The sequence below is a fragment of the Corvus brachyrhynchos genome, unplaced genomic scaffold, assembly GCF_000691975.1.
Source record: "Corvus brachyrhynchos isolate BGI_N302 unplaced genomic scaffold, ASM69197v1 scaffold18, whole genome shotgun sequence".
NCBI lineage: Eukaryota > Metazoa > Chordata > Aves > Passeriformes > Corvidae > Corvus > Corvus brachyrhynchos.
This window is the reverse complement of record NW_008246064.1, coordinates 1,833,666-1,848,557: the sequence shown is the minus strand read 5'-3', so window position 1 is coordinate 1,848,557 and position 14,892 is coordinate 1,833,666. Positions and strand designations below refer to the sequence as shown.

The 14,892-nt window shown below is 43.8% G+C and overlaps 1 protein-coding gene across 1 annotated transcript in view; it reads left to right on the top strand.

The window, feature by feature from the left end:
* VIPR1 (vasoactive intestinal peptide receptor 1) overlaps positions 1-14,892 on the top strand; it is a 64,613-nt gene that overhangs the window by 13,230 nt on the left and 36,491 nt on the right. Inside the window, exons 2-3 of the mRNA XM_017746794.1 lie at positions 909-1,016; positions 9,621-9,724. Of these exons, the coding sequence (XP_017602283.1) occupies positions 909-1,016; positions 9,621-9,724 (212 nt within the window). The remainder of the gene's footprint in view (positions 1-908; positions 1,017-9,620; positions 9,725-14,892) is intronic.

Sequence of the window (14,892 nt, the reverse complement as noted above, 5' to 3'; positions counted from 1 at the left end):
TTTTTTTTTTTTTTTTTTTTTTTTTAAATTCAGATCCGCCAACTCCTTCTGGCTTCAGGATTAATGTTACATGATCCAACAGTGCAGCATGCAGGGGTATTATTAATGCCTTTTGAGAAATAAAAGGGCAAAATCAGAACATTACAACTCTGTGGAAAGGACGTGCCACTTTTTCTTTCCAAGAAAGCCTTAATTCTACCCAGAAAAACTCCAGCAACGTCTCATTTTGACAAAACGTTGTGTTTTCTGCCTGTGTTGGTTATTCCTTCATTCCTAGCTTGGATAGCTGAGGATGTGCCACCTTCCCCCACCCTTCCATGGGGATCCTGGCCACAGCACTGTCCCTGCTCAGCCTCCAGCAGTGTTTTGTGACTTCTCCCTTTTTAAGAAGCAAAGTCAGCTTCTGGTGAAGGGATTTGGGCCCTGATCCCTTGATTGTCATCCATGTCCCCTTCCTGCTGTGAGAGCTGCACAACCATTGCAATGGGAAGAAAAAGGTGATGACATTTGAGGGAAGCAGAGGAGGAAGGGGAGAGTGTCTCACAGGTTCAGATCAGGTGTTTTAGTGCAACAGCGAGTGACAAGGGCAAGCAAGAGAGATATTTAATTAGGCATTTCTGCCTTTTTAATCCAGGAGAAGGCACTGTTCTTTATCAAGCCTGATTTGCCTGGTTCTTGCACTTATCTGCCATTCTTTCCGTACTGATTTCTGGAAAATTACAGCGCTGAATTTCAGGGACTGGTGGAGCTGAAAACTGCATGTTTAACGAGAATATTTCTGTGGGTTTCATTCCAAAACATGCCTGGGCCGGGGTGAGGGGCTCCACAAAGCTTTGCAGAGCTGCTCTGCTGCACCTAGCAAGTCCCACTCATGAGGGTTCCACCATCTGCTTTTCTCTCTTCCCCAGGCTGCAGGAGGCAGTGGGACAACATCACGTGCTGGCCTGAAGCAGAGGTGGGAGAAGTCGTGGTACGGCCATGTCCCAAGTACTTCAGGTTCCTGACCTCCTTCCTGGGTAAGCAAATCCCAAAACAGCTCCATGGCTTCACTCCCAGGGGTTTCTCATCATTCCACAGGGGGGACATCTCAATAAAGAGGGAGAAACCAGCTCTTAGCCCAAGGTAAAGGAGGTTTCCAAGCCATCTATTAATTCCCAAACATTAAAACATCCTCCCTGCACTTGCAGCACCACTACTGTGGATCACAGGGATGCAAAAATAGCTCCTGGGGAAATCCAATAATATGGATGTTGTGCAGTGAAAATTGAATCAACCTGTGCAATAGTTGTGTTTGTTGTGCAAAACGAGCAGCTTAGCACAATCATTAATTAAGTCTCTGACAGAAAAGAAACAAGCTGGAACTGTACGTAATAAAGTAATTTTTTTTTCTGCTGGAATGACAAATTTGGCCACGGGCTAAAGAATTAACCTGACAAAGAATGGGCAGGAGAGGTTAATGGAGGAAGTAGCTTAACTCACTGGTCAGGGTGTTTTGAGAAGCTTTAGTTTAAAACTCAGGTCTCAAGGGGCCATGCAGCAACAGGGCTGATGGTGTCTCCTGGTAGTTTGTAGTCATTTTTCACCATTTTTATTATAGAAGCCCTGCAGGCCTTCACAGAGAATTAAGGTTTTTTGCACTGCAGATCTTGCATCGAGCTGATCCCCCATTTTTAGAGCCTTGCAGTGCAAACACACAGAACAGATTAGGAATGAGGGGGTAGGGACACAATATCATCCCGGTTCAACAGGCCAGAGCACTGCACTCATTAACTAGCACACGCTGATTACACAACTTGGCCAAGGCCACACCAAAATTCTTTGCAGACACAGAAGGGAAATTCAAAATCCCTGGAGTCCCATCCTAGTGCTGACTTCCCCATTTCCAAAATTCCCTGGTAGCTCATCACTCCTGTGTCAACACCCAGGGAAAAGAGGCAGAAGCTGCTGTGATATCACATCTTGCAGGACAAGACCCCTGTGCATCGGATCAGCCATGTGGAATAATTACCTGCTGTTCCTGCTCTGTGCCCTCTCCCCAGCACAGCATTCACTCACTGGGGTTTATATACCAGCAGAGTTAGTGAAACAGGAAGGAAAATCTCTCAAAAACTCGTTCTAATGCATCATCCCACCAGAGCTGAGCTCACAGCAAGGCGCCCGCAGCACAGACACTGAGAGCTCCATTCATATTTTTAACCATAAACATCTGGTAGGATTTGACAAATTCTGGGCGATCTGAAATCCCTGAGGATTCCTCAGCTGGTGTTAAGATACCTGTATTCAGGAAACCAAATTTCCAATCTGAAATGGCGTTTGTATCAACTGATTTTAGAGTTTTCCCTAAGTAAATCTCTCTCTGAGCTGGTTTTACAGTCAGAGATGAGAAGCAGGTTCCTTAGAGGTTCAGTTCAGCTGGTTTTTAGATTCCCACTCCAGGATGAGTTTAATAGCATCTATAAATCACATATTTCTCCCCATTTGCGATCAAAAGATTGTGGAGTGGCAGACAGGAATGTCTTCCAATAGGGGTGAATCCCACCCCAGCAGAGCACAAACAGAACAACCGATGCCATTCCCAAAGCAGAAGCTGCAGCTTTGATTTTCTCTGAGACAGCCACTTCGTACCACCATTACCAAGCAGGGAAAGCAGAGATGGTCTTAAATTAAGGCAGGGGAAAATTGCCTCCTGTTTTATAGGATTTGTTGCAAAATTAAGGTTGTGAAGCAGCTCCTCCTTTGTAGCAGTGAGTGTCATTGAACAGCTTTCAAGGAACTCAATCATCTGGTTAATGTTTGTGTCGTAATCTTCGATCCCTTTGCAGAAGCATGAAAGCTTTTATCAAGTTGTCAGCCAGAGAAAATCTTTTTATGTATTTACAGCAGGAAAAGGGTGAAGTACCAGGAGAAAAAGAGTTAATGTGATTTTTATGCCTCATGGAGAATAAGCTCTTCAAATGACTAATATCCCATCTCATGGTTAATAACGGATAAAATATCTCATGGCATTTAAAAACCTTAAAATGCCTAACACCGTCCTGATGTCATTTGACATTAATTTTTTATGGCATTCACAGATCCAGAAAATTTTCATTATTTCATGGTGTTCGTCAGTGCCATGTGAGGGAGATGGATGAAAATATTTTTGGCACCTTTCATTATGAAAGTGCATTGCTTTCCACCCCTTGACCAGAGTGTTCCAGCTCTCTTTCGATACGTGGAGGATGACATTTGTAATAGGGACTTATGTCTCACAGTTTCTCTAAAAGCAAATTGTCCACCATGCACAAGTTAAATTAGCACTGACAGTTTTTAAACTTCAGCTGTGAGATTAATTGACCTAAGGGGGTGGGCATAACCAAGCTCTGGAATCCCACTCAGTGATTTGAGATCCATGTGAGTTTTGGGCTTGCCAAACTCCTTTTTTTCCTCAGCTGCTCTAAATTTATTTCCCCTCTCCTTTCCCCTCCTTGATGAACACTTTTTATTCTGCATTGCTTCTGAAACTGGAACAAAAATTGAATAAAACGAGGATAGGGATGAGCAGACAGCAGCAGATAAGGAGAAGGTATCACCACTTCTCTAAAGAACCCCAAAATGAACCATACCCATTGGTTTTTTCTACAATGGTCATTAAAAAATCCCAAGAAGTTGGGTGTGTTTTTTATGGAGGTCTCTTCACTGAGAGCTCTTGACCTGCTCAGGTGCTCTGTTGTCCAAGTGTAACCTTCACATCAAAAAGGCAGAATTACCTGGAAAAAAGGAGGCTCATAGAGGGCATCACCATCCCTGGAAGTGCTCAAAAACATGTGGATGTGGCACTTGGGGTCATGGTTTGATGGTGGCCTTGGCAGTGCAGGGTTAATGGTTGAACTCGATGATCTTAGAGGGTTTTCCAACCTAAACCTTTCTATGATTCCGTGATTTATTTGCACCTGAGGTGTCACAATGCTTGTGCCCCACTCCTCTGAAGGACTGGAGCTACACCTCCACCTCTACCCAGAAATGTGCATCTTTTTCTTGTAAATGTTGCCTGGAATCCTATGATTGTAGGATCAAAAGATCTAGTGAGAAATTTATCCTAAAGTTTGACAGCTCTGCTTTTCGGATGAGAAAACAAGCAGTTTACAAAAGGTGCTTAATCAAGGGGAACATTGTAGTTGTTAAGAAGGGGGGAATTATCTGTATTTATTAAGGATCAGGATCTTCACACTTAGAAATGAAATGTGCAGGAAGGGAAAAGGAAAATAAGGGAAAATTGAGTATTGCCCCACAAATGGGGTGCAGGAAGTTTCAGGGCACTGGACACATGGCAGTAATAACTGCAGGCCAAGTGATGTGAAAAACAAGAAAGGAGGAAAATTAAGTGTGTCTTGCTTGAGGTGCTGACCCAATGCCACAGGTTCTACTGTGACACGAAGTTAAGAGATACAAAACTGTGAAACAACATGAAACTCTGAGCAGAAGTTGCTCTCTTGTGAGATCATGACTGAGGCAGAGAAAGCAAATTGGGAAAATATCTTGCCCACAAGTTTTTCCCAGGCCTAAGCACTTCAGCACCCAGCCTAGTGCAAGCTGTCTGCAAGTTTCAAGTGTTTCCCATGAACAGTGGGGCAGATCAATAATAAAAATGAAAGTAGAGAGGTGCCAGTGGGCTCAGCAGCATCTCAAGAAGGGTAAATAATAGAAGTGCTACTGTTTTAATAACTTCTGTTTGAAAAAATCGATTTATGTCTGTGGAATATGATGCTAGAGAAGCAGGACTGATTGCTGGGCAGAGCACACCTTCCCTCTGCTTTAGAAGCTATTGCAGAAAAGGGCAAGGGAAGCAAGAGGGGGCAAAAGCCAACACCCCTGAGCCATGGTTGACCTCAAATCTCTTTGTATGAATTCAAACTCCCATTAAAAGCCAGGAAGAGGGTTTTTTCCAAGAAGATCAAAGATGTAAAACCCTACCTGTAACAGGAACTTTCAGACATGTCTCTGAGTTTGAAGGGTGTGTTTGAAACAGATGAGAGGCAGAAAGAAATTAAGAGAAAAAACCTGAAGAACGAGGCATAGACAACAGCTCTGTGCATTTATTCAGTTCATTTGTTCAGTGTTTAACTCCTACCCAGATGAAACACCTCTGATAAAGAAAATGTTCTGGTTTTATCTTTGTTCCACAAACTCCTCCCTCCTCTTCTGCTGTGTCATGAATAAATCATGTCAAAGGGAAGGAAATTCCTCTCAGTGACAACAAGGAGGTCTCGTGGAAAGTTCCCTGCCCATGGCAGGGAGGTTAGAACTGGAATTTAAAGTCCCTTCCAACCCAAACCATTCTATGATGATTCTGTGATTCTAAATTCTGAGACAAGTTTTGCGTGCTCAGTCTCCATCCTTGAAGGATTCCAAGAATACCCAAAAGGCATCTGATCATGCTTCCATTTTAGGTGACCCTACCTGAGCAGGGGTTTTGGTCCAGATGACCTCCAGAGGTCCCTTCCAACCTGAACCATTCTGGGACTCTGTGAAAGCAGAACACTGAGCTCTTGCAAGACATTATGAGGTTATTGTTATAATAAATGAGAGTTAGTTGTGGCTTTTTCAAGTGAAAATATTTGGGTTTTTTTTTAAGGGAAACCTCATCTCGTTGCTTTTAGGAACAGGCACACCAGTTTGACAGTGGTAACATCGATCAAAATTAAATACAAACCCCACAAAAAAAACCTCGATTAATTCCTGGCTCTAACTAATACCATGTGAAGGAGGGCACTCTGTCCTCACCTCAGCTTCTTCCACAACATAGAGGAGAGCCTGGAGCACAAACCTACTGGCACTGGGATGCTTCCACCTCTCAGTGAATCTCCTCCACTCTACATTGCTAATTACGTGTAACTGAGTAATAAACTCCTGGTCTCCTGTCTCATTAAATCTCCAGGAGTACAACTTGAAAAGTTTTAGCTCCAGTCTGATAGGAAATGGGAAAGTTTGGGAAACCTAGTGAACTTTGAAAGGCTGTGTGAGGAACGAGACAACTCTTAGAAAAATTAAAATAATTTATTAAAACAGAAAAAAAATTGAAAAATTATAAAAATCAGGAAAATGTCAAAATTTGGGATCCTAGTGGCTCAAAAGGGTATTCCCAGGAACGCAGGGATTGAAGATCTTTTGGCTTTTACAGCACTGAACCTCCGGTGGAGAACTTGCAGTGCTGGGCTGACTTTTGGCTAACCCAAAAGTCGGAGAAAAATTATTGAAGGCTCCTAAATAGGAGTAAGGCTTAAGTGCCCAGCACTGGCGCCCACCACAGCTAAGTCTGCAGTGGTCTGCACCTGCTCTGAGGCTGACTCACTATTTTATAGTTCCTTTGCTCCGCCCCAGTCCGCCCACAGACCGCCCATGGCACACCCCTTTGGTTCTAAGTGATTGGTGCTTTCCTTTGACAGATTATCTCTGTCTACCAATAGCTCGTCGTTGTCAGGGGGTAGTAGCAGCTGGAGTAAGAGTGGTAACATGTCCTTATTAAGATTCAGGTTGCCATGGAGCTTACCTACAGACCAACGGCTAAAGGTCTAAAACTGGCTGTTGGCTGTTAGGAACTGGGGTTTGGGGCTGGTTCTGAGCAAAGTAGAAAACCTTAAAATAAATATTAAAATACATCCAACACAGCTTAAAACATTAGCAAAAGTATACAGAGAACGTAAGAAAAACAACTCTTTTTTTAAAGTTGGAAGGGGAATTTTAACTGGGACACTTTTAACTAGGGGATTTTAACTGGAACTGGTGCAGATAAACTGCTTTGAACAAGTGAACACACTAATAACAGAACTTGATATTTGTACCTAGACTGATGGGTGAACATTAACACTCACATTTGTGTAACCCAAAATTAACTAATTAAAACACTTAACATGCAAAGACCAAATTAATTAGGGAGTTCATGTATGACAGGCTGGAGACAATTTCCAAGTGCAGAAATTTTGTGGTTTCTGATACTGTCACTTAGATTTTCAATGTACTCCATTGGTGCTCATTTTAGGGAAAACTTGTGTTACACAAAAAAGTGAGAAACAGCTCTGGGAAATGGCAAATGCGACTTCTGGTGCTTTGAAAAATTTGCCTTTCCATTGACAAATGATCAGACTTTATTACCAAAGTCTGTGGAAAAACTGAGAGCCAGGAAGACCACGAGAACTGGCTCATTTTCATACGGGCTTGTGGCAGAGCTGGGATTTGACCTTGGAACATAAAAATCTGTGTAATGCTTCGGTCTAACCTGAGCCCGTAAACCTCAGAGGAAGAACTAAGCTTGTGGGGCACTTTCCCAAATTTTATGCTCATTTTCTGTATAGAAATTAATATTTTAAATAGTAGAAAATAGAAATGTTGTATGGTCTCAGGAGAGATATCATCCATCACTCGAGTCAAAATTGTGGTGTGATAAAATCTTTGTTGTCTAACCTTGCACTTTTTGTACCTCTCAGACATCAGCTGAATATGTGAGTTGTTAGAAAAGTGTCTTGTATCACACCATGTGTGTGAATTTGGACACGAGGAGCAAAGAACCGTAGAAAAACTTCTCTGGGAAGAGAGTTTCCCTAAAATCAGAGTAATTTTCATTATTATTTTTTAATCCCACTGATGCTTTGTCATTGTTCTTCCCTCTACCTTGGTCCCCACATCTGCTAAAGCATTGGGAAAATTTTTGAAAGTATTGAGAGTGGTGAGAATTATAAAATAATCATAAAATTGGGAGGAAGTGCAATTAAAAAGAAGAAATAGGAGAAAATTAAGCTGCAAGAAGCACGCCTTAGCTCACTGAGAATAAGAAACAAAGAATCAAAACCGCAATGAAATCTAAAGCCAGGCCCAAAGAGAGAGGAGGAGTTTTGAGCAGGAAATGGGAAGCAATGAAGTCCAGATAATGGGATCCATTGTAACAAAGAAGAACTAACAGAAATTGCATAACACCTCCAAAAACCTGAAAGCGCTGAGCAGTCATGTCCTTGATTTGTTTGCACAAGATCCCTTATGAACCCTGGTGAACAGAACTGCAAACAGTGGCCATGCAGGGAAAGCCTGGGAGCAGCAGCCCACGGAGCTGTGCTGAACAAAGGCACCTTCGAGAGCCCTCCTGGATTCAGATCTGTTGCAAAGACAGATTAAAGGAGCAAGCTTTAGGGTCGAAAGCCATCTGTCACAGGGATTCAAGAAGTGACTTCAGGCAGGGGATTGTGTGCTGCTGATTCCAGTGCAGAGCAGGCCCGTGGCTGGGAAGGCGTTCAGGTGACTCAGGTGTCAGAAATTGCTGGAGGTGATACTCGAATATTTTCGTGACTCACAGCTGCGTAACTGATTTGCTCCGGTTTGCCAGAGTTTTCGTGCTCTTGTGTGCAAAGAACTCCATTGTTGGAATGGTTTGCAAAGCTCTTTGAGTTTCACTGGTGTCATTTTTCACCATAAGAAGCGAGGTTTGCCTGCTGTTTCTTCATTCAGGTGTATTGAGCAGTTTTCCAGTTTTGTGCAATGAATGGCACCAGTGGAATGCCCCAGTAATGGGATCTGTGTGAGGTGAGCATGGCAGGGATTTGTGGTCACAGAAGGTGCTGGGGGAATTCACAGTGTGCTGTTGGGTGTATTTCTGCTTCGTTATGCCTTGAAAAACCCATTTCTTGGTCTTTTAGGCCACAAACCTCTTGGGGTAAGGCTTATCCTGAGTGCTGGTGTCTCCTCCTTTTGTTGGATTAAGCCAATGTGGGTTTGAGGTCCAGCTGGGACAGGAAGCAGAGGTATTTTACCAAGTGAGAAGTGCTTTGCACTTACAATCCTGGATGGATCAGGCAGTTCTGAGTACCAAAGAGCCACATGCACTTCAGTTTTGACAGCTTTGGCTGAAGGAGGGAGATGTCCTTGGGTTAATTAAAGCTCTTTTTTAGCTGGTCAGAGGCCCCAGGCACTCAGCAAGCTGGACAGTCCAGGAAATCTTCTTGCCCTGGAGTATACAAGTTAAAACAGGCAATACAGGTTGTCAGTGTGTGGTTTTTCTCCCTTCACAGCCAAATGTTGAAGTGCTTTATTCTCAAACAAGAGCAGTACATTTCCCAGGAATCACATCTGATCAGGGCTCAGTTGTGGGCAAGGTCTGGGTGTGGAGAACTGGATTTAGTTCCCAGACCTCCAACCTTATCTGCATACTGTGAAAGGAGCATTTTATCTATCCCTGTCCTGGCTGCTCACAGGCAGAGTGAAAAGCATAAATACTTCACTGCTCTGGTCAGGCAAAAATTTTCCAGAACCAAAGGCAATGTGGCAACAAAACACTCAAACTATATTGGTGCAGTGCTAGCAACCAAAAGTCTGCATGCAACTAGTGTTATGGTACCACTAGAAGAGATGTTTTGTGTGCACCTCTGTATTAAAATGTACTTTTTTATTGAAGCCTGGACTTTAAAATACAATGGGTGCCTCCCATTTATGAGTTGTGTGTAATATGAAAAATTAATAACAGGGGAAAAGTCTGAGAGTTTTATTCTAAATGTTACAAGAATTGTGCTCTGGCATTTGTACCCCAAAAGGCAGAAGTTGGTTTAACAGCAAGCTGCAGGTTCCTTTTTAAGTCATCGTTTTCTCTTTTCCTGCAGGGAATGTGACCAGGAATTGTACAAGCCAGGGCTGGTCGGATGTGTACCCTGCACCCTACACCGTAGCTTGTGGATACGATTCCAACAGCACTCCAGGGGAGGAGGTTTGTAAACCTGCATGGGTGAACATCAAGATTTAACAGGGATCAACACCAGAATCATAGCATCTCCCCATGCCCAATTTTTTCCATTTCCACTCTGATTCCTCAAGAGGGAAAAGTCCTCCTGGGGATCCTTGGAAGCAGAGTTCAAATGTTTGGTCAAGGAAACAATCTTCCCTTTGGTGTCACAGATCATAGAATTATGGAATGACTTGGGATGGAGGGGACCTTAAGGATCATCTCATTCCACCTCCTGCCATGGGCAGGGACACCTTCCACTAGACCAGGTTGTTCCAAACCTGGCCTTGAACACTTCCAGGGATGGGACATGCAAAATTTCCAGGATGTCAGGAACTGAGAAGATCAGACCATTGCCTGTGTGATGCCCACACATAACTTCAGGTGTTTGATTTTCCACAGTACACTTTGAAACAAGCCCTCCACATTTATATTTGTCCTTAAGTAGATATGGTGATTCCAGTCTTTCTATGCCAACATAAGCATCAAAAGCTCTAAAGGCATAAAAATTATATGACCTACTTGCCATCAGTGCTGCTCTGCAGATCCCAACCAGCTAAATATCTAGACCACTGTAGGGAACACACATTTTCATGAAATTTTGCTAAATTTTGGAAGGAAATCCGCAAGCTCTCTGGGATTTTGTTTGTGTATAAATTAGCAATCGCTGAGCAATGTATAATTAGCTAATTAGCTTTACAGAGTGTTGTCATTACACAGGAAGGAATCTGTTACTGGTTTGCTGCATGCTGAGATATGAAGGGTAAAGTCTAAAGAGGATGACAAATGTTAGAAGCAAGATTCACCTCACGTAACTCAAAGTTCAGCATCTAATCTAAACTAATCACCTGCAGCAGTCCCACAGTCAACAAGAAAAAGCTTATGCTAGAAAAGAATTTTATTTCACTACAGTCACATGTTGCAGTGCTTATATTTTTATATAATAGGTTACTGTGTTTATATTAAACCTCTGCCCGTGCTTTTTGTTGTTGCTGTTGTTTAAGACATACATCAGTGTTACTGAAAGTTGGACATTGGAATCTAAATAATGAATCAATATTTATTTCCAGTATTTAGAGGGGGCTTACAAAAAGGCTGGAGAGGGATTTTTCACATGGGCATGGAGTGATGGGACAAGGGAATGGTGTTAAGCTGAAGAAGGGCAGGGTTAGATAGGATATTGGAAAGAAATTCCTCCTGTGAGGATGGGGAAGCCCTGGCACAGGGTGTCCAGAGCAGCTGTGGCTGCCCCTGGATCCCTGGCAGTGTCCAGGCCAGGTTGGATGGGGCTTGGAGCAACCTGGGATAGTGGAAGGTGTCCCTGCCCATGGCAGGGGTTGGAATGAGGTGATCTTTTGGGTCCCTTCCAACTCAATCCATTCTGGGATTCTGTGACTTGATATGCTGAGAGGTCTCTGTGCATGGTCACGCACTGCCAAGGCACTCAGAGAGTTAACAGGGGATCAGAGCAGAACTGAGCCAGCTCTAAGTGTGAAAGAAAACAGAAAATAGCAAAGGGAGAGGGGCACAAAGAATTTCAGGGCTCTGCTGAAGAGAGCCCTAGTCTGCCTTCAAGGTCAGCCAGCACTTCACATCCTCAAGTGTCCATTCCTCAGGCTGAGCTGTGGGGTTGCAAAAGCCATTGTTCCAGCTCTGCTATGGAAGTACCCCCATCCAGAGCTCTGGTTTGTGTTCCTGCTGCACAGGGGATTTGGGAATTCCTGGGACTTGTTCCGGCCACCCAATGGATTGCAGCGTTGCCAGAGTGCCACGTTACCAGGAGAACCTGTATTGTGTTCTTTTAATTCTTTCTTAATTATTTTCCCCTGATTTCCACAGTTTTGTCCTGCTGTTAAAGTCCAATTTGTGTGAAAGGTGGCTGAGGGGGGTGAACATGCAGTAGTAGCCCGTGAAAAAGAAAAGATTTTTGGTTTTTTGTTGTTGAATTGGCTGTGAGTTTGGGGAGCAGGAAGTAAAGGGAATAGAAAAAAACCAGCAGGCTGTATAGGACATGAGGTCCAGGAAAGACTGATAAGCTTCCAGGAGCAAAACACTTCATGAACTTTTGGTCTCAAGTCAGGAACAAGAAGAAAAATATGAAAAATAAATAAAGGCAGTGTGTAAGGTTTTAGTTGTGAATTCTGGCAGTCCCTAAGCAGCTGATGATGCAGGCACCAAAGTGCTGCTCTTGGGATCCATGCAGTGATGATGATCCCTTCTCCAAGCTGACCTTTACAAGTGGTGCATCAGCAAATGGGGAGTGGGGTTATTTTGCTGATCCCCCATCAGATGTGATGCTCTTCTCCCTGGTGTGCTTCCACCTGCTCAGAGGAGCCACCCCAGTGTCTCTGTAGGTTCTGCCTGAAATGGTGAAATAAAGAGACACCTCCAGAGGTCAGTTCAGCCCAGTCTTCTCTCCAAAGGGATCTCTTTTCATTTACTCTCGAGCGAACCCCAATGACTTTGGGCTGGATGACATGAACCCCAAACACATTTGGTTTCTGAAAGACTTTATATCAGTATTTCTCTTCTTTTTCTCTCAAAAATGTAAATGTTTCCCACTGTCAACCAAGACACCAAGGGACAAATGCTGAGGTTACTGAAGAGAAACCAGGGAAAATAAAACTCAGTTAATCTTGGTTTAGCACCTACCTCAAATAATTGTTATTATCACACTCCTGTGAAATTAAGCAGAAGCTTTAAGAAGTCAGAGAGACAATGATGAAATTGCCTGATTTCATCCTGTAAATAAGTCAGGGTCTGCAGTTAGAGTCCAGGCACGCTGGCATGCATTGCCTTCACTTATCTACACCCCTCTCTTTTCTAATAAGAATATTTTATAATCTGGACCCTGAGTGAAATTTCCATTCCATTTATGATCTTGGGTCAAATTCTCTGCTTTGATATCTCTAAAATAGGAACCAATTGTCATTAGCAAGTGCAATGAAGAGTGAGAAGTCATTATGTGCTGTTTCCAGAACAGAGGTGACCCCACATCCTGCATTAAAGCTGAATGCAGAACCCTCTCTCTGTCTACACAAGAAGGATTAGTCACCACAAAATATGGGGGGAAAACACAGGGAATTGGTTGTTGAATAACACCAGGAACTTTCTGTGCATAACTTGCTCCTGGGAATAACTCAAAGAAGCAGAAGACCTGCTTTTCTCTGCTCTCCTAAATAAAGTGTGGGAGAACCTCTTCCTCCCACAGTCCCCTATCACGAGCTCCCTCCTTCTGCTGGCCAGGTCTTTCCTGGAACATCCCTGCTCTGGTGCCATCAAAAATAGAGATAATAGAGAAAGATGAAATCAACATGAGGGAGGTTGACTGCTCTTGTTAGAAAAGTCAGAGCTGCCTTTGGGATCCTCAAACTCCAGGAAAGCCGGAAAGAAGACTTCATCTTGGGGGTGCTGGTGGATTAGAGGCTGGACATGCACTGACCATGTGCACGTGCAGCCCAGAAATCCAATTGTATCTTGGGCTGATCCCATGGCCTGAGCAGCAGGGAAAGGGGGGATTGTGCCCCTCTGCACTCCTCAGGTGAGGCCCCACCTGCAGAGCTGCCCCAGCCCTGGGGCCCAGCATGGGAGGACCTGGAGCTGCTGGAGAGAGCCCAGAGGAGGCATCAGGATGATCCGAGAGATGGAGCAGCTCTGCTGGGAGGAAAGGCTGAGAGAGCTGGGAGTGTTCAGCTTGAAGAAGAGAAGGCTTAGGGGTGACCTCATTGTGGCCTTGCAGGACCTGAAGGGAGCTGACAAGGGAGACAAGGAGGGGCTTTTTACAAGGGTCTGGAGTTGACAGGACAAGGGGAAATAGCTTCAAACTGACAGAGAGTAGATTTAGATGGGATATTAGGAGGAAGTTTTTTACTGTGAGGGTGGGGAGGCCCTGGCACAGGGTGCCCAGAGAAGCTGTGGCTGCCCCTGGATCCCTGGAAATGTCCAAGGCCAGGTTGGATGGGACTTGGAGCATCCTGGGATAGTGGCAGGTGTCCCTGTCCATGGCAGAGGGTGCCTTCCAACCCAAACCATTCTAGGATTCTATATTTGGTAGTTTTGGGTGGAATCTGCAAGCCGGTGGGGTGGAAAGCAGCAACCTCTCCTGTTCCCTACTGCAGTGCAAGTCCCTCCCTGCCGTGCAGGTGAGCAAGGCTCAGCTGTGACCACACCAAACAGGGTGAGTTCATCACCACAGCAGCCTCCTGGCTTTATCTGGGCAAGACCAGGCAGATAAAATGTCCTGAAACCCTTGAATTATCTATTCAGAGTGACCCAAAGCTCTCAGTCATGTGGGTTCACTGAGTGGGGCTTTAAAGATATGGTGCTTTAAACACCTCTGAGATGTGTGGTTGAAGATATGATCAGTGTTATCTCTGAAAACTCTCTTGTTTTAACACCCCTCCAACCTGCCTTGTGCAAATGCTAAAGGATTGCAGCTCATCCCAGCCTCACTGGTTCTGTAAAGCACCAAATACTTGCCAAAGCCTGTGAAAATAGCACATTAAAATGTCAACTCTCAATGTTATGGAAAAGTATTTCTCCAAACAAGGTTTGGTTTAGATTTTCGTCTAGCCTGCTCTTTGTGGTTTTGGTTGTTTGGGTTGTTTATAGAAGATGGTGACAAGGAGGGCAGAGGAGGGCCAATCAAGAGCTGGAAAAAAAAATTCCATAAACTGAGTTAGATTCTCATAAAAACTTAGGGTTTTTTTAATTGATTAGATAAATGTCTAAATACTTTTACCTTTTGGTTATTTTGTCCTTTTTTTTTAAAGCTGAAAATCAAAATCTATAGATTTAGAGTGTTGCTAGAGAGCCTTGGAGAGCTTCTTTGCCTGTTTTATTTAGACTAGGATTCCAAGTTGAATCCAAGCCCTGTGGTGCCCCACGCTCAGATTCCCTCTGTGTGCTGTCAAAGAGAAAAACCATGAACCAATATCCAACTCAACAGATATTTCTGAGTTAACAGTGAGAAGGTCTCAAGTTTTTACTTGCCTAAACACAGTGTAAAATCCACAAAAGCAAAACAATTTCCCAGACAGTTCTGCCCTCACACCTCCTCAATAAAATGAGTCTCACAGTATTCACCACGTCAGACGCAGTGTCATGCCCTCTTAAGCTGAACACCAGTCACTCCTGTTCCACGAGGCTTTGGG